This window comes from Ranitomeya imitator, chromosome 3 (genome assembly GCF_032444005.1).
Source record: "Ranitomeya imitator isolate aRanImi1 chromosome 3, aRanImi1.pri, whole genome shotgun sequence".
NCBI classification, from domain to species: domain Eukaryota; kingdom Metazoa; phylum Chordata; class Amphibia; order Anura; family Dendrobatidae; genus Ranitomeya; species Ranitomeya imitator.
Window position 1 is genome coordinate 497,870,360 of NC_091284.1, and position 21,737 is coordinate 497,892,096.

General features: G+C 41.4%; 1 protein-coding gene across 2 annotated transcripts in view; it reads left to right on the forward strand.

Moving 5' to 3' along the window:
• LOC138672179 (nuclease SbcCD subunit C-like) overlaps positions 1-21,737 on the forward strand; it is a 135,018-nt gene that overhangs the window by 10,879 nt on the left and 102,402 nt on the right. The window contains exon 2 of one of the 2 annotated variants that reach the window (XM_069760192.1): positions 20,863-21,532. The exons of the other annotated variant lie outside the window; for it this stretch is intronic. Within the exon in view, the coding sequence (XP_069616293.1) occupies positions 21,011-21,532 (522 nt within the window). The 5' untranslated portion in view covers positions 20,863-21,010. The remainder of the gene's footprint in view (positions 1-20,862; positions 21,533-21,737) is intronic. 2 annotated transcript variants of the gene reach the window in all.

Genomic DNA, 21,737 nt, shown 5'->3' on the forward strand with positions numbered 1-21,737 from the left:
GATTTATAGATAACTAGTCCCTTAGGGATAATGTTAGCCTGTATATATTTTTCTAATGAGGCCACCTCCCACACATCTCTAATTTCGGAAATTAAGAATTTCTCGAGTGTTCTTAATAAATGCCTAACCTGTTCATCTGCTGGAGGAGATGGAATATTAAAAGCAAGTTGCTCAGTAATCAGGGACAAGCGGTGATCCCTATCGTTCCTAAGTGCCCTAATGGCCATTGGGGCTGCCCAGGTGTGTGTGCACAGAAAAAAAGAGATGGATATATAAAAAAGAAAAAAACACACCGGCGCTCCCAGAGGGGATATCTACTAGAAAGCTGCAGGTGTTTTAGACAGTTACAGTGCTAAATCTGTCAAGAACCGCAGTAAAAAGAAATAGATAAATAAAAACACCGCGCTAACTAGAAAAGGAGGATCAATAAATAAATAATAAGGCTATACCATCAGCAGGAAACAGTACTGCATAAAATGGGGATATTATCCCAGTAGTCAATAATGGGCAATAATATCTATATAAGGCAGTAAAAAAGAGCAAATGCTCACAAAACCAGCAGAGTAATCAATAATAATAATAAAGCATGTTGCAAAAAATGTATAATAGATCAATAAAAAGACCGCACACTTACTTAGTGGAAGGTGACTGCTGAGAGGCTGCTGGCGCTGTCTAAATGGAAGATAACTGCTGAGAGGCTGATAGCGCTGTCCTAACAAAAATGGGCGCTGTCCCAGGAGGTAATGAGACGGGATCTCCAGCGGTCCGGGTAGCTGAAGCTGCAGGATCCAAGATCACGACAAGAGGCGGCACAACACCTGTAGATATGGGGAGCGTCCTCCCCAGTGAGTGCACAGCCTCCGTGCGTCTGGAATGCTGCTAGGCGGCACACGTGGGCCAGAGGAAAGCCGCTGTACAGAGCGGTGAGAGAGAGGGGGCGTGGTCTGGGTGACGTCACCAAGACAGAAGAGAAAAGAGCAGCGGACGGAGGCCGCACAGGGACAAACTTGCCTACGCGTTTCGAAGGTCACCGGACCTTCTTCGTCAGGGCTATGGTCCCGGCAGTCAGAAGCTCCTTATATAGCCCCAGATACCCTCAAAGACACGCCTGCCTATAGGACACAGCAGTAACATAAAAAAGAAGAATGGGAAATATAGTAAATATACAATGTGCAAATGTGAGTGGAGTGTGCCCTTATATAAAAAATATATATATAACCTTTATTAAATACAAATGAATAAAAGCCCATAAAGGCACATAAAAACAAGGATACACCAAGTATCCTACAGAAAAGGAAATAAATAGGGGAAATGAAAAAAATGAAATATAATATTGTATAAAATGTGATATAAATATATAATAAATATACATATACAATCTAGGGAAAAAAGGGGGGACGACATAAAAATCCACTTGGATTCGGTGCGTGACATAAGTTTAATGTAATCACCTCCCCTCCAGTTCCTATGAACCCGCTGAATGCCACAAAAAATCAATCCTCTGGTTGACCTCCCATGATGATTTTTATGTTAGATAGTTTAGCCCCTAGAGGCTTGAACCATGAGGTTGAGCTATATGCTTTTAATTAAACTCTGGTTCTTAATGTTCATATTGCTTAGAGCTCCCTCTTTTATTAGTTTTTTAGCTTTTTATTTTTTCTTTTGTGTTTTCTCTACTTCTTAGTCGTCACCCCTTTTTTCCCTAGATTGTATATGTATATTTATTATATATTTATATCACATTTTATACAATATTATATTTCATTTTTTTCATTTCCCCTATTTATTTCCTTTTCTGTTGGATACTTGGTGTATCCTTGTTTTTATGTGCCTTTATGGGCTTTTATTCATTTGTATTTAATAAAGGTTATATATATATTTTTTATATAAGGGCACACTCCACTCACATTTGCACATTGTATATTTACTATATTTCCCATTCTTCTTTTTTATGTTACTGCTGTGTCCTATAGGCAGGCGTGTCTTTGAGGGTATCTGGGGCTATATAAGGAGCTTCTGACTGCCGGGACCATAGCCCTGACGAAGAAGGTCCGGTGACCTTCGAAACGCGTAGGCAAGTTTGTCCCTGTGCGACCTCCGTCCGCTGCTCCTTTCTCTTCTGTCTTGGTGACGTCACCCAGACCACGCCCCCTCTCTCTCACCGCTCTGTACAGCGGCTTTCCTCTGGCCCACGTGTGCCGCCTAGCAGCGTTCCAGACGCACGGAGGCTGTGCACTCACCGGAGAGGACGCTCCCCATATCTACAGGTGTTGTGCCGCCTCTTGTCGTGATCTTGGATCCTGCAGCTTCAGCTACCCGGACCGCTGGAGATCCCGTCTCATTACCTCCTGGGACAGCGCCCATTTTTGTTAGGATAGCGCTATCAGCCTCTCAGCAGTTATCTTCCATTTAGACAGCGCCAGCAGCCTCTCAGCAGTCACCTTCCACTAAGTAAGTGTGCGGTCTTTTTATTGATCTATTATACATTTTTTGCAACATGCTTTATTATTATTATTGATTACTCTGCTGGTTTTGTGAGCATTTGCTCTTTTTTACTGCCTTATATAGATATTATTGCCCATTATTGACTACTGGGATAATATCCCCATTTTATGCAGTACTGTTTCCTGCTGATGGTATAGCCTTATTATTTATTTATTGATCCTCCTTTTCTAGTTAGCGCGGTGTTTTTATTTATCTATATCTTTTTACTGCGGTTCTTGACAGATTTAGCACAGTAACTGTCTAAAACACCTGCAGCTTTCTAGTAGATATCCCCTCTGGGAGCGCCGGTGTGTTTTTTTCTTTTTTATATATCCATCTCTTTTTTTCTGTGCACACACACCTGGGCAGCCCCAATGGCCATTAGAGCACTTAGGAACGATAGGGGTCACCGCTTGTCCCTGATTACTGAGCAACTTGCTTTTAATATTCCATCTCCTCCAGCAGATGAACAGGTTAGGCATTTATTAAGAACACTCGAGAAATTTTTAATTTCCGAAATTAGAGATGTGTGGGAGGTGGCCTCATTAGAAAAATATATACAGGCTAACATTATCCCTAAGGGACTAGTTATCTATAAATCCCTTGCCGGGGATTTTGGAGACCCCCCAGGTTCAGCGGGAATGGGATGACATGTTTAATAATTTCTCTTTAAGAACCCTCCAATTTATTATAGACAAACGTAGGGCCAAACTAGAATTGACTAATCATCAAATCACTACGCTTTTTGAACAACTTAGTGATTATGAAAATACGGCAGATCTCCAAACGCTTACGGATAGTATATCTGTTAGATTGAGGGAGAAAGAAAAAGAAATTATAGCTAAAAAAATTAAGAAATTTCATAGGGACAAAGTACCCAATGTACATCTAAATCATAGTACCGTTTGTAGTGCAACCTATTCTCCATATGCTAATTCACATTTCTCCCCAATGGACCTTGTTACCCTAGATGAGTGTGGCGAATCCCTGGTACAGAACACACCAGAACAATCAGCTATTTTCTCCACTTACACTAACACCAACTCCACCCAATACACACCGGTCTCTATCACTAATAGGTTTCAACAACTTAATGGACCGTTTGGTATTGTGGACAGTGGTAATACGGCAGTAGCCAACTTATCATTTGATTATAGTATCCATGCACAGTCAGGACAGGCATCCGACGTACCTGGGTCTCCTATTTCCATTAATAATAGATATGCCCAGCTTCCCTCAATTGAGGATAGCATTGACACTCCTGGACATAATGAATTAGCTGGACCCAGCCAAGCTAGCACTACTACACACAATGTAGGCAGTACTTATAAACAACCTAATAGAAATGGGAAACCGATGAGAACTACCATTACTCAGAGATTATCCAAACCCTTTAAGAGGACTGGATTTGTTTCTAGTAATGCTGGTAAAACTAATAATAGTATTAACAACTCCAATAGAATCCCCAGCCTCCTACCAAATAGAGGGAGAGGATCTAAAGTACAAACTACAATTAATCGGGATTTTTTTCGAGTAGATGTTTCAAAACCAAAAGAGGTAAGAGGGGGGGGGAAACTCTCCAAAAAGAAAGTGACAAAACCCCCCTCTACTCAGAAAATATTTAATTTGAGTTCCCATACACTTTCAGAAAGCGAAACATCCCTTCTTCAAAAGGGTCTTAAGTTCGCGCCAACTACGATGGTGAAACCTTTTAATTTATACATTGGTCTTAAACAATATCTACGTAACCTAGCCATTAAAAAATATTTCCTCAAAAAAGGCCCGTCGCTCACCGCCACCAATACGACGGAGTATATACAGACATCATTATCTAATCCGTCCACTTTCCACCCCATACATGAATATTCCAACGCGTTCCATGCATTTGAGTCAGCGGTGACACAGGACATTAGAAAAATAAGTAATAAAAATGGTAAATATATCTCCCAAAATTTAACCTATCGTGAGAGGAAGGCACTACGTGATCTTCAAGAAAACAATGATATTGTTATACGTCCCGCTGACAAAGGGGGTGGTATTGTGATATTGGATCTGACTACTTATCAGGAGGAGTCTATTAGACTCTTGTCAGACGTAACCACCTATAAGACACTTATTAGTGACCCTTCTGATCGTTTTGTTAATAACCTGAGTGCTCTTGCAACAAGAGGTAAATCCCTAGGAATCCTAAATAAAAAAGAATTTGAATTTATTCTGAATAAAAACCCTAGTATCGCAGTTTTTTATTACCTCCCTAAAGTCCACAAAGATGCTATACATCCACCTGGTAGGCCTATTATTTCAGGCGTCAATTGTCTGACTTCTAATTTATCACGCTATGTTGACACACATCTTCAGAAGTGTATGTCTATTATTCTGGCCTACCTTAAAGACACTAGCCATGTGCTCCAATTATTGGAGAAGATACATTGGGAGAGTGGTTTTATTCTGGGGACACTTGATATTAGGTCACTCTATACAGTGATTAGTCACTCAAAAGGTAGCGAAGCGGCAGAATATTTTTTGAATAAACTGAATATTTATAAAGACATACAGATTAGATTTATTATCGAGAGTATCCTATTCATTTTAGAACATAATTATTTTATTTATGATGGCCAATTCTACCTTCAAACATGGGGAACGGCCATGGGTACCCGCTTCGCCCCCAGTTACGCGAACACATACGTTGCTAGATGGGAGGAGCTACACATAAAACTCACTAACAGCCCTAATACTGGGTTGGTTATGTGGAAAAGGTTTATAGACGATGTATTGTTTATTTGGAATGGCCCCCAACATGATTTGGATGTTTTTATTGCCAGTCTTAATCATAACGACTTCGGGCTGGAGTTTACGGCTATTACTAGTAAAACAACGGTTAATTTTTTAGACCTGAGTATTTTTATTGAAGGGAATCAGGTGTTAACTAAATGTCATCGTAAGTCGGTTGATTCCAATGGCTTTATTGACATCAGTAGCTGTCATCTGCCTGTCTGGTTGACTAATATCCCCAAAAGCCAATTCATTCGGCTAAGACGAAATTGTAGTAAGTTACAAGATTATGAAACTGAGGCTGAGCATTTGGCCAGAAAATTTCTGGAAAAGGGTTATCCTAAAGATCTCACTGAGGTAGCTAACAAGGAGGTATCTGTAATTCCGAGGGATTCCCTCATACATAAAACTACTAGGAAAACATCTACTTTAGGGGATATTACTGAACAAATCCACCAGCTACCTATTATCACGCAGTTTTATCAGGGGTATAAACAATTTACTAAAATCATACGTAAACATTGGTCTACCCTTAAAACCGATAAAGTGATAGGTGATATATTACCCCAACACCCTAGATTTATCTTTAGGAAGACACAAACTATTGGTAATACTATAGCCCCAACTACTAGAAAGGGTCCCATCATTAAGACACTCCCAATTAATCCAGGCTTCACTCCTTGTGGCACCTGTTCTTGTTGTGTGCGCACTAATTTTGGGAAAATTAAACAACGCCAATTTTTTAATTCAGATGGTACCCGTGAATTTTTAATCAAGGACAGGATCTCATGTTGGTCTACGGGAGTGATTTATCTTATTAAATGCCCTTGCGGCAAAATTTACGTAGGCCGGACTAAACGTAGGCTTATGGATCGACTTAAAGAACATTTCTACAATATTAAGAGAGGTTTTGTTGGCCATCCTCTGTCGAGACATTTTATAGAACACCATGGGAGGTCAACCAGAGGATTGATTTTTTGTGGCATTCAGCGGGTTCATAGGAACTGGAGGGGAGGTGATTACATTAAACTTATGTCACGCACCGAATCCAAGTGGATTTTTATGTTAGATAGTTTAGCCCCTAGAGGCTTGAACCATGAGGTTGAGCTATATGCTTTTAATTAAACTCTGGTTCTTAATGTTCATATTGCTTAGAGCTCCCTCTTTTATTAGTTTTTTAGCTTTTTATTTTTTCTTTTGTGTTTTCTCTACTTCTTAGTCGTCACCCCTTTTTTCCCTAGATTGTATATGTATATTTATTATATATTTATATCACATTTTATACAATATTATATTTCATTTTTTTCATTTCCCCTATTTATTTCCTTTTCTGTTGGATACTTGGTGTATCCTTGTTTTTATGTGCCTTTATGGGCTTTTATTCATTTGTATTTAATAAAGGTTATATATATATTTTTTATATAAGGGCACACTCCACTCACATTTGCACATTGTATATTTACTATATTTCCCATTCTTCTTTTTTATGTTACTGCTGTGTCCTATAGGCAGGCGTGTCTTTGAGGGTATCTGGGGCTATATAAGGAGCTTCTGACTTCCGGGACCATAGCCCTGACGAAGAAGGTCCGGTGACCTTCGAAACGCGTAGGCAAGTTTGTCCCTGTGCGGCCTCCGTCCGCTGCTCCTTTCTCTTCTGTCTTGGTGACGTCACCCAGACCACGCCCCCTCTCTCTCACCGCTCTGTACAGCGGCTTTCCTCTGGCCCACGTGTGCCGCCTAGCAGCGTTCCAGACGCACGGAGGCTGTGCACTCACCGGGGAGGACGCTCCCCATATCTACAGGTGTTGTGCCGCCTCTTGTCGTGATCTTGGATCCTGCAGCTTCAGCTACCCGGACCGCTGGAGATCCCGTCTCATTACCTCCTGGGACAGCGCCCATTTTTGTTAGGACAGCGCTATCAGCCTCTCAGCAGTTATCTTCCATTTAGACAGCGCCAGCAGCCTCTCAGCAGTCACCTTCCACTAAGTAAGTGTGCGGTCTTTTTATTGATCTATTATACATTTTTTGCAACATGCTTTATTATTATTATTGATTACTCTGCTGGTTTTGTGAGCATTTGCTCTTTTTTACTGCCTTATATAGATATTATTGCCCATTATTGACTACTGGGATAATATCCCCATTTTATGCAGTACTGTTTCCTGCTGATGGTATAGCCTTATTATTTATTTATTGATCCTCCTTTTCTAGTTAGCGCGGTGTTTTTATTTATCAATTTCTCAAGCTGGTGTTATAAAGTATTCTAATTTACTGAGATAATGACTTTTGGGTTTACACTGACTGTAAGCCATAATCATCCACATTAACCCCTTCATGACCTTAGGATTTTCCATTTTTCTGTGTTCGTTTTTCACTCCCCCTCCTTCCCAGAGCCATAACATTTTTATTTTTCCGTCAATATGGCCATGTGAGGGCTTATTTTTTACGGGACGAGCTTTACTTTTGAATGACATCATTGGTTTTACCATGTTGTGTACTAGAAAATGGGAAAGAAATTCCAAGTGCGGTGAAATTGCCAAAAAAGTGCAAACCCACACTTGTTTTTTGTTTGGCTTTTTTGCAACATTCACTAAATGCTAAAACTGACTGCCATTATGATTCTCCAGGTCATTACTAGTTCATAGACATCAAACATGTCTAGGTTCCTTTTTATCTAAGTGGTGAAATTTTTTTTTAAATCTTTGCTAAAAAATAAAAAAAAGATGCGCCATTTTCTGATACCTGTAGTGTCTCCATTTTTCTTGATCTGCTGTCGGGTGAGGGCTTATTTTTTGCTTGCTGAGCTGAGGTTTTTAATGATACAATTTTGGTGCAGATACATTCTTTTGATCGCCTGTTATTGCATTTTAATGCAATGTCGCAGCGACCAAAAAAAATAATAATTCGGGCAGTTCTAATTTTTTTCTCGCTACGCCGTTTAGCGATCAGGTTAATCCTTTTTTTCTTTGATAGATCGGGCGATTCTGAACTCGGCAATACCAAATATGTGTATATTTGATATTTTTATTGTTTTATTTTGAATGGGGCGAAAGGGGGTGGCTAGAAGCTGGCACAACTGGATCGGCTCAATTACATAAGAGTGATCATCAGATCGCTCCTACAGTTAGGTCCATATATATTTGGACAGAGACAACATTTTTCTAATTTTGGTTATAGACATTACCACAATGAATTTTAAACAAAACAATTCAGATGCAGTTGAAGTTCAGACTTTCAGCTTTCATTTGAGGGTATCCACATTAAAATTGGATGAAGGGTTTAGGAGTTTCAGCTCCTTAACATGTGTCACCCTGTTTTTAAAGGGACCAAAAGTAATTGGACAATTGACTCCAAGGCTATTTCATGGACAGGTGTGGGCAATCCCTTCGTTATGTCATTCTCAATTAAGCAGATAAAATGCCTGGAGTTGATTTGAGGTGTGGTGCTTGCATTTGGAAGGTTTTCCTGTGAAGTAAACATGCGGTCAAAGGAGCTCTCCATGCAGGTGAAACAAGCCATCCTTAAGCTGCAAAAACAGAAAAAACCCATCCAAGAAATTGCTACAATATTAGGAGTGGCAAAATCTACAGTTTGGTACATCCTGAGAAAGAAAGAAAGCACTGGTGAACTCATCAATGCAAAAAGACATGGGCGCCCACGGAAGACAACAGTGGTGGATGATCGCAGAATAATCTCCATGATGAAGAGAAACCCCTTCACAACAGCCAAACCAAGTGACCAACACTCTCCAGGAGGTCGGCGTATCAATATCCAAATCTACCACAAAGAGAAGACTGCATGAAGGTAAATACAGAGGGTTCACTGCACGGTGCAAGCCACTCATAAGCATCAAGAATAAAAAGGCTAGACTGGACTTTGCTAAAAACATCTAGAAAAGCCAGCACAGTTCTGGAAGAACATTCTTTGGACAGATGAAACCAAGATCAACCTCTACCAGAATGATGGAAAGAGAAAAGTATGGTGAAGGCTTGGTACAGCTCATGATCCAAAGCATACCACATCATCTGTAAAACACGGCGGAGGCAGTGTGATGGCCTGGGCATGCATGGCTGCCAGTGGCACTGGGTCACTAGTGTTTATTGATGACGTGACACAGGACAGAAGCAGCTGAATGAATTCTGAGGTATTTAGAGCCATACTGTGTGCTCAGATCCAGCCAAATGCAGCCAAACTGATTGGTCGTCGTTTCATACTACAGATGGACAATGACCCAAAACATAAAGCCAAAGCAACCTGGGAGTTTATTAAAGCAAAGAAGTGGAATATTCTTGAATAGCCAAGTCAGTCACCTGATCTCAACCCAATTGAGCATGCATTTCACTTGTTAAAGACTAAACTTCAGACAGATAGGCCCACAAACAAACAGCAACTGAAAAGCACCGCAGTGAAGGCCTGGCAGAGCATCAAAAAGGAGGAAACACAGCGTCTGGTGATGTCCATGAGTTCAAGACTTCAGGCAGTCATTGTAAACAAAGGGTTTTCAACCAAGTACTAGAAATGAACATTTTATTTAAAATTATGGAATCTGTCCAATTACTTTTGGTCCCTTTAAAAACAGGGTGGCACATGTTAAGGAGCTGAAACTCCTAAACCCTTCATCCAATTTTAATGTGGATACCCTCAAATGAAAGCTGAAAGTCTGAACTTCAACTGCATCTGAATTGTTTTGTTTAAAATTCATTGTGGTAATGTCTATAACCAAAAGTAGAAAAATGTTGTCTCTGTCCAAATATATATGGACCTAACTGTATATAGATGAATTACAGGCTTGCTATGAGCGCCGCCCACAGTGTGGCGCTCACAGCAAGCCGGCATCAACAACCATAGAGATCTCAAGGAGACCTCAGGTTGTTATGCCGACACATCGCTGACCCCCGATCATTTGACTGGGGTTGGCGATGCACTCATTTCCGGCCCGATGGCAGGAAGCAGTAGTTAAATGCCGCTGTCAGCATTTGACAGCGGCATTTAACTAGTTAATAGTGGTGGGTGGATCGCGATTCCACCCGTCGCTATTGTGGGCACATGTCAGCTGTTCAAAACAACTGACATGTCTCTGCTTTGATGCGGGCTCACCTCCGGAGCCCGCATCAAAGCAGGAGATCTGACCTCGGACGTACTATCCCGTCCGAGGTCAGAAAGATGTTCACAGAACTAAACACTTGATATAGATCACTCTATTTGTGATGTCTCTATATAATATATTAGATGGTGGCCCGATTCTAATGCATCGGGTATTCTAGAATATGCATGTCCACGTAGTATATTGCACAGCCCACGTAGTATATTGCACAGCCCACGTAGTATATTGCCCAGCCACGTAGTATATTGCCCAGCCACGTAGTATATTGCCCAGTCACATAGTGTATTGCCGAGCCATGTAGTATATTGCACAGCGACTGAGTATACAGCACAGAGCCATGTAGTATATTGCCCAGCCACGTAGTATATTGCCCAGCCACGTAGTATATTGCCCAGTCACATAGTGTATTGGCCAGCCATGTAGTATATTGCACAGCGACTGAGTATACAGCACAGAGCCATGTAGTATATTGCCCTGTCACGTAGTATATTGCCCAGCCACGTAGTATATTGCACAGCGACGGAGTATACAGCACAGAGCCATGTAGTATACAGACTTAAAATAAAAAAATAAACATATACTCACCCTCCGTTGAAGTCCTGGCCCTGTGTGCGGTGCACGTGGCAGCTTCCGGTCCCAAGGTTGGTATGGGCGCAGGACCTGTGATGACGTTGCGGTCACATGACCGTGATGTCATGGCAGGTCTTTCTCGCAGGACCTGTGATGACATCGCGGTCACATGACCGTGACGTCATGGTAGGTCCTTGTCGCATACCATCCTTGCCACCGGAACCTGCCGCTTGCATGGAGCAGTCACCGGAGCATCGTGAGGAGCGGGAAAGGCGCCGGAATGTGAGTATATGATGATTTTTTTAATTTTTTTTATTATTTTTAACATTAGATCTTTTTACTATTGAGGCTGCATAGGCAGCATCAATAGTAAAAAAGTTGGTCACACAGGGTTAATAGCAGCGTTAATAGAGTGCGTTACACTACGGCATAATGCGGTCCATTAGCACTGCCATTAACCCTGTGTGAGCGCTGACTGAAGGGGAGTATGAAGCGGGCACTCACTGCGGGGAGGAAGGAGCGGCCATGTTGCCGCCGGACTGCGGCTGTCGCTGATTGGTCGTGGCAATGGTCGTGGGCATTTTGCCACGACCAATCAGCGACTTGGATTTCCATGACAGACAGAGGCCAAGACCAATGAATATCCGTGACAGAAAGAAAGAAAGAAAGACAGAAGGACAGACAGAAAGACGGAAGTGACCCTTAAACAATTATATAGTAGACTAGATGGTGGCCCGATTCTAACGCATCGGGTATTCTAGAATATGCAGGTCCACGTAGTATATTGTACAGTCCACGTAGTATATTGCCCAGCCACGTAGTATATTGCCCAGCCACGTAGTATATTGCCCAGTCACGTAGTATATTGCCCAGCCACGTAGTATATTGCCCAGTGACGTAGTATATTGCCTAGTCATATAGTATATTGCTCAGCCACGTAGTATATTGCCCAGTGACGTAGCATACAGCACAGAGCCACGCAGTATATTGCACAGCGATGTAGTATACAGCACAGAGCCACGTAGTATATTGCCCAGCCACATAGTATATTGCCTAGCCACTTATGTCACAGGTTAAATAATAAAAATACTCACCTTCCGATCCGAGGGCCCCTTGTAGTTCTAACATACTCACCATACTTGTAGTTCTGTCGCTTGTGCGAGGTACAGGCGGCAGCTCCCGGTCCCAGCCTGGTCGCGCAGGTGCGCAGAGCCTGTGATGAAGTCGATGTTGCGGTCACATGACCGTGACATCATGGCAGGTCCTGCTCACGCAGGCGCGCAGGGCCTGTGATGACGTTGCGGTCAGATGACCGTGACATCAGGCAGGTCCTTCTGCCAGACCATCTGTGCCAACGGAACGTGGCGGTTGCATCGCGAGGAGTGGGAAAGGCGGTGTAGGTGAGTATATAATCTTTTTTTAATTTTTTTATTATTTTTAACATGAGATGTTTTTACTATTGGCGCTGCATAGGCCGCGTCAATAGTAAAAAGCTTGGTCACACAGGGTTAATAGCAGCGGTAACGGAATGCGTTACCCGTGGCATAACGCGGTCCGTTACCGCCGGCATTAACCCTGTATGAGCGGTGAGCGGAGGGGTGTATGCGGGCGCCGGGCAGTCAGTGCGGGGAGTAATGAGCGGCCATTTTTTCCGGACCGTGCACGTTGCTGATTGGTCGCGGCAGCCATGACAGGCCGCTGTCGAGACCAATCAGCGAACGAATAACCGTGACAGAAGGACAGACAGACAGATGGAAGTGACCCTTAGACAATCTACTATATAAAGCTGAATGTGTGTATGTGTGTGTGTGTGTGTGTGTATGTGTGTGTGTATGTCCGGGATTGGCATCTGCACCGTCGCAGCTACAGCAACAAAATTTTGCACAGTCACATGTCTGGACCCCGAGACCGTCATAGGCTATATTGTGAGGCGAACTTTTAACCCCGCGCATTCCAATTCACCAAACCATTTTGCCCCTATCTACATAATGGGGAAAAAAGTGAAAGGAAAAGTGTTGGAGGCGTTGCAGCTACAGAAACAAAATTTTGCACAGTCACACGTCTGGACCCTGAGAGCGTCATAGGCTACGTTGTGAGGTGAAATTTTAACCCCGCGCTTTCCAATTCACCAAACAATTTTGCCCCTATCTACATAATGGGGAAAAAGTGAAATGAAAAGTGTTGGAGGCGTCGCAGCTACAGCCACAAAATTTTGCACAGTCACACTTCTGGACCCTGAGAGCGTCATAGGCTATGTTGTGAGGTGAAATTTTAACTCCACGCTTTCCAATTCACCACGCTATTTTTCCCCTATCTACATAATGGGGAAAAGTGAAAGGAAAAGTGTTGGAGGCAAATTGACAGCTGCCAGATGTGAATAAGGGGGACTTAAAGAGTGAGAGCGATGGCGCCAAAGAGTATATACCATACAGTTGCTAAGGTGGGACCCCGACATGGGATACTCACCACACACGGGGATATGAACACACACACAAAATGCGCCACACACTACCACGTGCTTGAACACATATACCACCCTCAGCACACATTTCACCACACATACACCAACCTCGCCACATAAAAGCCGAAACACAAAAGTCGCCGCTCAAAACTCACCATGCGCAAAACTCGCCACATGCAAAAAATAGGCTCACGCAAAACTCGCCACAAGTGCAAAACTCACCTCATGGAAAACTCGCCACACACAAAACTTGCACATGCGGAAAAATTGCCACATGCACAAAATTTGCAACACATGCAAAAGTTGCCTCACACAAAACTTGCACATACTCAAAAGGCACCAGACATAAAACTCACCACGCGCAAAACTCGCCATGCGCAAAACTTGCTGCACACAACTTGCTACACTAACCTGTCACATGCAACTCGACACACAAAAAGTTGCTACACGCATGTTGCCACACAAAACTCATCTCACAAAATTCGCTACATGCATGTCGCCACACACAACTCAAAACACACAACTTGACAAACGAAACTCGCCCTAAAACACACACAAGTCTGGTATTATCCTTCAAAAATAAAAATCTGATTAATAAGCAGACAAACTACAAGAGCAACAAATGTACCATATAAGAAATACGGCAGCTGTCAGTCACATGACCTGTCTATTATGTGTATGTGTGAGCTAATATATACTGCCAGGGGGAGGGCTTCCTGTTGGCTGGGGATTTATCAGGCTGCCAATTTATCTTACAAATACTGAGGTAAAAATACTGAGCAAATAACGTGTTAACGAGGTCTAATACAGGAGATCACACAGGTATATACTATATACAGGGGAGATAACACACAGATATATACTATATACAGGAGAGATGACACACAGGTATATACTATATAAAGGAGGAGATGACATACAGGTACATACTATATACAGGAGGAGATGACATACAGGTATATACTATATACAGGAGGAGATGACACAGGTATATACTATATACAGGAGCAGATTACCTACAGGTATATACTGTATACAGGAGGAGATGACATACAGGTATATGCTATATATAGAAGATGACATACAGGTATATACTATATACAGGAGGAGATGACACACAGATATATACTATATACAGGGGAGATGACACACAGGTATATACTATATACAAGAGGAGATGACATACAGGTATATACTATATATAGAAGGAGATGACATACAGGTATATACTATATATAGGAGGAGATGACATACAGGTATATACTATATATAGGAGGAGATGACATACAGGTATATACTATATATAGGAGGAGATGACATACAGGTATATACTATATACAGGGGAGATGACACACAGCAGGTATATACTATATACAGGGGAGATGACATACAGGTATATACTATATACAGGAGATGACATACAGGTGTATACTATATATAAGGGAGATGATAAACATGTATATACTGAGGTGAAAATGAGAGGTGTGAGGTGAAAATGAAAAGGTGTGAGTGCAATATGAGAGGAGTGAGGGAAAATAGTGTAGTGATCAGAAAATGACAGATGTGAGGTCGAAATGACAAGTGTTAGGCGGGAATGAGAGGAGTGAGGGAGAAAATGAGAGGTGTGAGGGAGAAAATGAGAGATGTGAGGGGGAAAATTAAAGATGTGATTGGGAAAATGAGAGGCGTGATGGGAAAATAAGAGAAGTGACGTGCTATAACTAACCACAGATATTTACTATGCCCAGGCAACGCCGGGCTCTTCAGCTAGTTATATATATAGACTAGATGGTGGCCCGATTCTAACGCATCGGGTATTCTAGAATATGCATGTCCACATAGTATATTGCCCAGCCATGTAGTATATTGCCCAGCCACGTAGTAAATTGCCCAGCCACGTAGTATATTGCCCAGCCATGTAATATATTGCCCAGCCATGTAATATATTGCCCAGCCACGTAGTATATTGGACAGCCACGTAATATATTGCCCAGCCACGTAGTATATTGGACAGTCACGTAGTATATTGCCCAGCCACGTAGTATATTGCCCAGCCACGTAGTATATTGCCCAGCCACGTAGTATATTGCCCAGCACAGAGCCACGTAGTAGAGACTTAAAAAAAACACATACTCACCTATAGCACGTTGAAGTCCTTACCCTCCGCCGTCTTTCTCGCTCCCGGGACCGCTCCATTGCAAGCGGCAGCTTGCGGTCCCTTCCCAGGGCTGATGTGAGCAGGATCTATGATGACGTCGCAGTCTCATGACCGTGACGTCACGGCAGGTCCTTGTCGCACACCAGCCCTGGTGGCGGAGAGTGAGTATAGCAGGTTTTTTAAAAATTATTTTTAACATGACATATTTTTACTATTGATGCTGCATAGGCAGTATCAATAGTAAATAGTTGGGGACACACAGGGTTAATAGCAGCAGTAACGAAGTGCATTACACCGCGGGCCGTTACCGCTGCCATTAACCCTGTGTGAGCGGTGAGTGGAGGGGATTACGGAGCGGGCGCCGGGCAGTAAGAGCAGGGGAGTAGGGGAGGGACTAATCGGACTGTGTCCGTCGCTGATTGGTCGCGGCAGCCATGACAGGCAGCTGCCGAGACCAATCAGCGAACGAATAACCGTGACAGAAGGACAGACAGACAGACGGAAGTACCCCTTAGACAATTATGTATTTAGATGAGTTTCACTTTTTGTATTGAAGTACTGAAATAAATTAATGTTTTGATGATATACTAATTTTGTGAGAAGCACATGTATATATCTGCCAGCAGTCTACTTGGCTGCGGCTGTGCTGGGTACTGCAGCGTTGTCCCATACAGTTCATTGAGACATTGTCACACAGAGTGCAGGTAGAAGGAACAATTCATGGCTTATTTTACATCCACATGTTTGTATGAAAGTTGTATGTACATGATACTGTTTTCACCTTTCTGTTATTCTATAGTTTTCAAATACATAAAAGAGAATATTCAGAGAATATTACAGCTGCTCAATGACATAAGGAAGCACGGTGGCTCAGTGGTTAGCACTGTAGCTTTGTTTCTCTGGGGACCGGGGGTCAAATCTCACTAAAGACAACATCTGCAAGGAGTTTGTATGCTCTCCTCGTGTTTGCATTGGTTTTCACCGTGTTCTCCGGTTTCCTGCTACACACCAAAGACATACTGATAGGGAAGTTAGATTGTGAGCCCCAATGGGGACAGCGATGCTGATGTCTGTAAACTGCTGTGGAATATGATGGCGCTGAATAAGAGAGTAAAATAAAAATAAAGGCAAATTTGGATATAACGTTGGTGCAACCTGTGCAGACACAGAGGGGTCCAAGAAGTAAGGAGGCCACTACCACCTCCAACGCAGGTGGAACTGTGCATTATGATGTTGTAAGGCGAAGGGACTATTTAATGTTCTTGTACAGGGGTCCTCTTCTGTCTGTGTCTGCCCCTAGATAAAGCTGTATGTACAGTATATTAAACCAAGTAAGCATTTAATTTTCATACTTCCTTTATTTTTAAAATAAAACTATAAACCGTACCTATGGCCTTTACCTTTTACCAAGTGATATGCACGATACACCATGGGGATCTTATTGTTATTCATGACCCTATACATTATGGAAAGCAAGAATAGACACTGCACTTATCCCAGCAGTCAGTGCTAATTGTGTAACAATTTCCCGGCATTTTGGGTGTTTATGGCTTAAAATTCTACAACTTGCTTAAAACACATCCATTAGTTTTTACACTAAAACTCCTGTAAACCTCGGCAATGAATACAAATTGCCCGAGCCTGCTGTGTATGGAATAACAGTGAAATGGTAGCACTGGCTTTCCAATATTTACAACACACATTCATCTGCTTCTTTATTATTTAGCTGTGTTCATACAGCATCTAACCATCACAATTTGGTTTCCATCTTCAATGCTATGAAGATGTACCTCCGAGTGTAGAGACTTGACAGAAGTTGTCCTTGGTGGAAGTCCAAATTCGAAGACCCTCACCAGTCGCTATTACCAGCTCCTCAGCTCCTCAGACTTTATCAGATGAGCATTTTCACTTCTCGTAAGTCTCTTGGTTTTACTTAAGAGAAAGAGGAAAGGTTATTATAATCCATTAATGTATTAATCATTCAGAATACAAAAAGAATTCCATCACTAGATATGCTTTAAGCTGACTTTTTCCCCTTGTAAAACATCTCCTAGTCAGCGAAAACATCTAGGTGATCTTCTGCCAGCCCTGATTGCCGTTTAAAGCCTCCATCATGTAACGTAATGTAACATTTGGCCGGACTGAGGAGTGTAATGAAACTTTACTCTGCTTTATTTCAGGTGTGTGGGGGCAATCTGAAGTATGGTTCATCCAATTTAATGAGAATAGTACAGGGAAGGTAGAAGCCAATGAATTTCATTACTGACCCCATAAAACTTCAGCGTCAGGAAATCGATTAGAGTATGTTTTTGACAGACTTCAACTATGTGCCAACACCTTTCAGACACAACTGTGCTATAACCGTTCATGACCTTGACACAACGCAAACTCTGATAAGATGAATAGAGGAGAATAAGAACTTGTATAATGGTAGATTTTAATAAATACTACCATGGAGATGACCTTGAAACTCTCATGAAATGTACATAAGTATGTAAAGAAAATGTCATGTTAAAGACAATCTGGCAGTAGAATCAACCTTTAAAAATTGTTTATATGAACATATACTGTAAGTCATAAGCTGAATAAAATGGTTCCTTGATATCTGTGATCTGATGTCTTATTCCAAAGAATTATTTTTTTCCTAATATGTAAATTGATCTATGGGCCAGACACAGATCTCCCTTAGAAACTGCCTCCTTAGCTTATTGTAAATGAAGGGGGGAGTTACCAGTGTGAGACATGTAGATCAGGAGAGCAGACTGTCAGTCATTACATGTCTCACATTGGTAATTCTCCCTTTCATTTAAAATAAGCTACAGAGGCTGATTCTCAGGGAAATCTATGTCCAGCACATAGTTCTAAACAGCTCATTAAGGTGAATATGGATTTCCCAGGAATAAGACATCAGATCACAGATATCAAGGTATTATTTTAATCAGCTGCCTATGTACTACATGCCCATATATATGGCTTAGGAGGATTGATCCTACTAACAGATTACCTTTAATAAAAAAAAATTGATTATAGAGATCACAATTGACTGAGACATAGGCCCCTGATTCATCAAGGTGTCTTCACCCGAATACTGGCATGCTACGCTTTCACATGTTGCAAAATTTTTGCACAACAGAAACTTGCTCTAGAAAATTGCAAATTCTAGTATTTTCATGCCAGTTTCATCCAGCTCCACCAAAGTGTGCAATACTGTGACGGAACATAACGAAGCCCGCCCAATAAATTAATAGTTGTGGCGTAACTCACACCTGACTGGGGTAACATTTCTGATAGAGGTGCACACCAGTGATACGATGCGCCTAATTCATTAAGTGATATATGCCTCTTAATGAAATAAGACTGATTTACGAAATAAAATGGGACCAAAGTGTTCTAAATTACCTATATAAGTAAAAACCATACTATGCCACATAAAAATAAAGCCTGTCCTGAGGACATATAGGAAAATCAGAAACTTTATTTAGCCATTTTCTTTCTTATGGAGTAGTCAATGATTCTTTATGTATTTTTTACACTGCAGAATTATTAGGCAAGTTGTATTTTAGAGGATTAATTTATTATTGATCAACAACTATGTTCTCAATCAACCCAAAAGACTCAGAAATGTCAAAGCTTAATATGTTTGGAAGTTGGAGTGGCTTTTTTTTAAGATTTGGCTATCTTAGGAGGATATCTGTTTGTGCAGGTAACTATTACTGTGCAGAATTATTAGGCAACTTAATAAAAAACAAATATATTCCCATCTCACTTGTTTATTTTCACCAGGTAAACCGATATCACTGCACAAAATTTAGAAATAAACATTTCTGACATGCAAAATCAAAACCCCAAAAAATTAGTTAACGATATAGCCACCTTTCCTTATGATGACACTAACAGCCTTCCATCCATAGATTCTGTCAGTTGCTTATCTATTTACGATCAACATTGCGTGCAGCAGCCACCACAGCCTCCCAGACACTGTTTTGAGAGGTGGACTGTTTTCCCTCCCTGTAGATCTCACATTTTATGAGGGACCCCAGGTTCTCTATGAGGTTCAGATCAGGTGAACAAGGGGGCCATGTCATTATTTTTTCTTCTTTGAGACCTTTACTGGCCAGCCACGCTGTGCTGTAGTTGGAGGCATGTGATGGAGCATTGTCCTGCATGAAAATCATGTTTTTCTTGAACGATACCGACTTCTTCCTGTACCACTGCTTGAAAAGTTGTCTTCCAGAATCTGGCAGTAGGTCTGGGAGTTGAGCTTCACTCCATTCTCAACCCGAAAAGGTCCCACAAGTTCATCTTTGATGATACCAGCCCATACCAGTACCCCACCTCCAACTTGCTAGCGTCTGAGTCGGAGTGGAGCTCTCTGCCCTTTACTCATCCAGCCTCTGGTCCATCTATCTGGCCCATCAAGAGGCACTCTCATTTCATCAGTCCATAAAACCTTTGAGAAGTCAGTCTTAATATATTTCTTGGCCCAGTCTTGATGTTTCATCTTATGTTTCTTGTTTAAAGGTGGTCGTTTTTCAGCCTTCCTTACCTTGGCCATGTCCCTGAGTATCGCACACATTGTGCTTTTTGTTACTCCAGCTACGTTGCAGCTCTGAAATATGGCAAAACTGGTGGCAAATGGAATCTTGGCAGCTTCACGATTGATTTTCCTCAATTCATGGGCAGTTATTTTGTTCTTTTTTTGCCCAACACGCTTTTTGCGACTCTGGCTATTTGCCACGAAGCGCTTGATTGTACGGTGATCACGCTTCAAAAGTTTAGCAATTTCAAGACTGCTGCATCCCTCTGCAAGACATCTCACAATTTTGGACTTTTCAGAACCCGCAAAATCTCTCTTCTGACCCATTTTGCCAAAGGAAAGGAAGTTGCGTAATAATTTAGCACACCTTATATAGGGTTTTAATGTCATTAGACAACACCCCTCCTCATTACAGGGATGCACATCACCTGATTTACTTAATTGGTAGTTGGCTTTCAAGCCTGAACAGCTTGGAGTAGGGCAACAGGTATAAAAGTATCATGTGATCAAAATCCAACTTGCCTAATAATTCTGCACACAGTGTATATGAGCATCTTTAACATTTTTTACTGTAAAACACATAAGAAAAAGAGCTTAAAAAAGCCAAGGTGAACATTTGTGAGATTCAGCAGCATTTGATTTTGCAGTATGGTTTGTGACAACATTGCCCAATGGTATGGGAGAATGCACAAATATTCTAGAAGAACTTATGGCTAATTCATGACTCTTTGCTTTTCCATCTCATTTATTATCATTTTTCACTTTTTTTTCAGATGCTTATTGTTCCATACTGACTGTAGAAACAAATGTATTTCCAAGTTCTCACTTTAAGAGCACAGTCTGAACATTAATAGAGTCCGGTTTGATTCTCAAAATTTAAGAAGTTACCTAAATATTGCAAATAGATAATCGGACATATCTATGGAAAAGAACATTCAAGATGATTCCTTGGACCTTAAACAATGCTTTTGGAGACCAACAGGACAGATGATGTTGGAACCGAAGTATAAAACTGTTGGGTCATGTGAAAGTATATTTTCACAAGCCTCCTTTCAAAGCTCTGGGTTGACGATACTGAAATCAAGCAAGTCTCAAGATGGCATAACCTCTTCTCTAAGCTTTTCTCAGGATCGAAACTGGTCAGACTTTGAAAATGAACACGAGAACTTTGAAATTGTTGATGATGTTGTAGGTGATGAAGTAAAATTCAAGTCCTGTTGTCAGCAATTGGAACAGAAAAAAGCAGACGGTCAACGAAACCTTAGTAAGACTCCTCACTCTGGTCATTCAAATTCTAAAATGTCAATATCAGAATTTTTACCAGAACATACTAAAACCAATGATGAAAAGCTGCTCCACTTTCTACCAGAAATGAAAACTTATCAGAGGGAAAAGGTCCAAGGCCTTGTCAGTTGTGAAGAAGTATCTTCTGATAATTCTCAGGTAATATATGCTCTAAAAAGATAACATCTATGTGTTAATGATGTATCAGCAGTTCATGGCTATTGCTGGAGAGTTTATTGGAGAATTTTTTCTTTGATTTTATATTTCTTACTACATGTCAGCTCCTAGTAAAATGTATTTCATGTCGACACCTACAGCTTAAAACACAAAGATTCTTTGATTTTTGTTTTTATAGTTAGGAAAA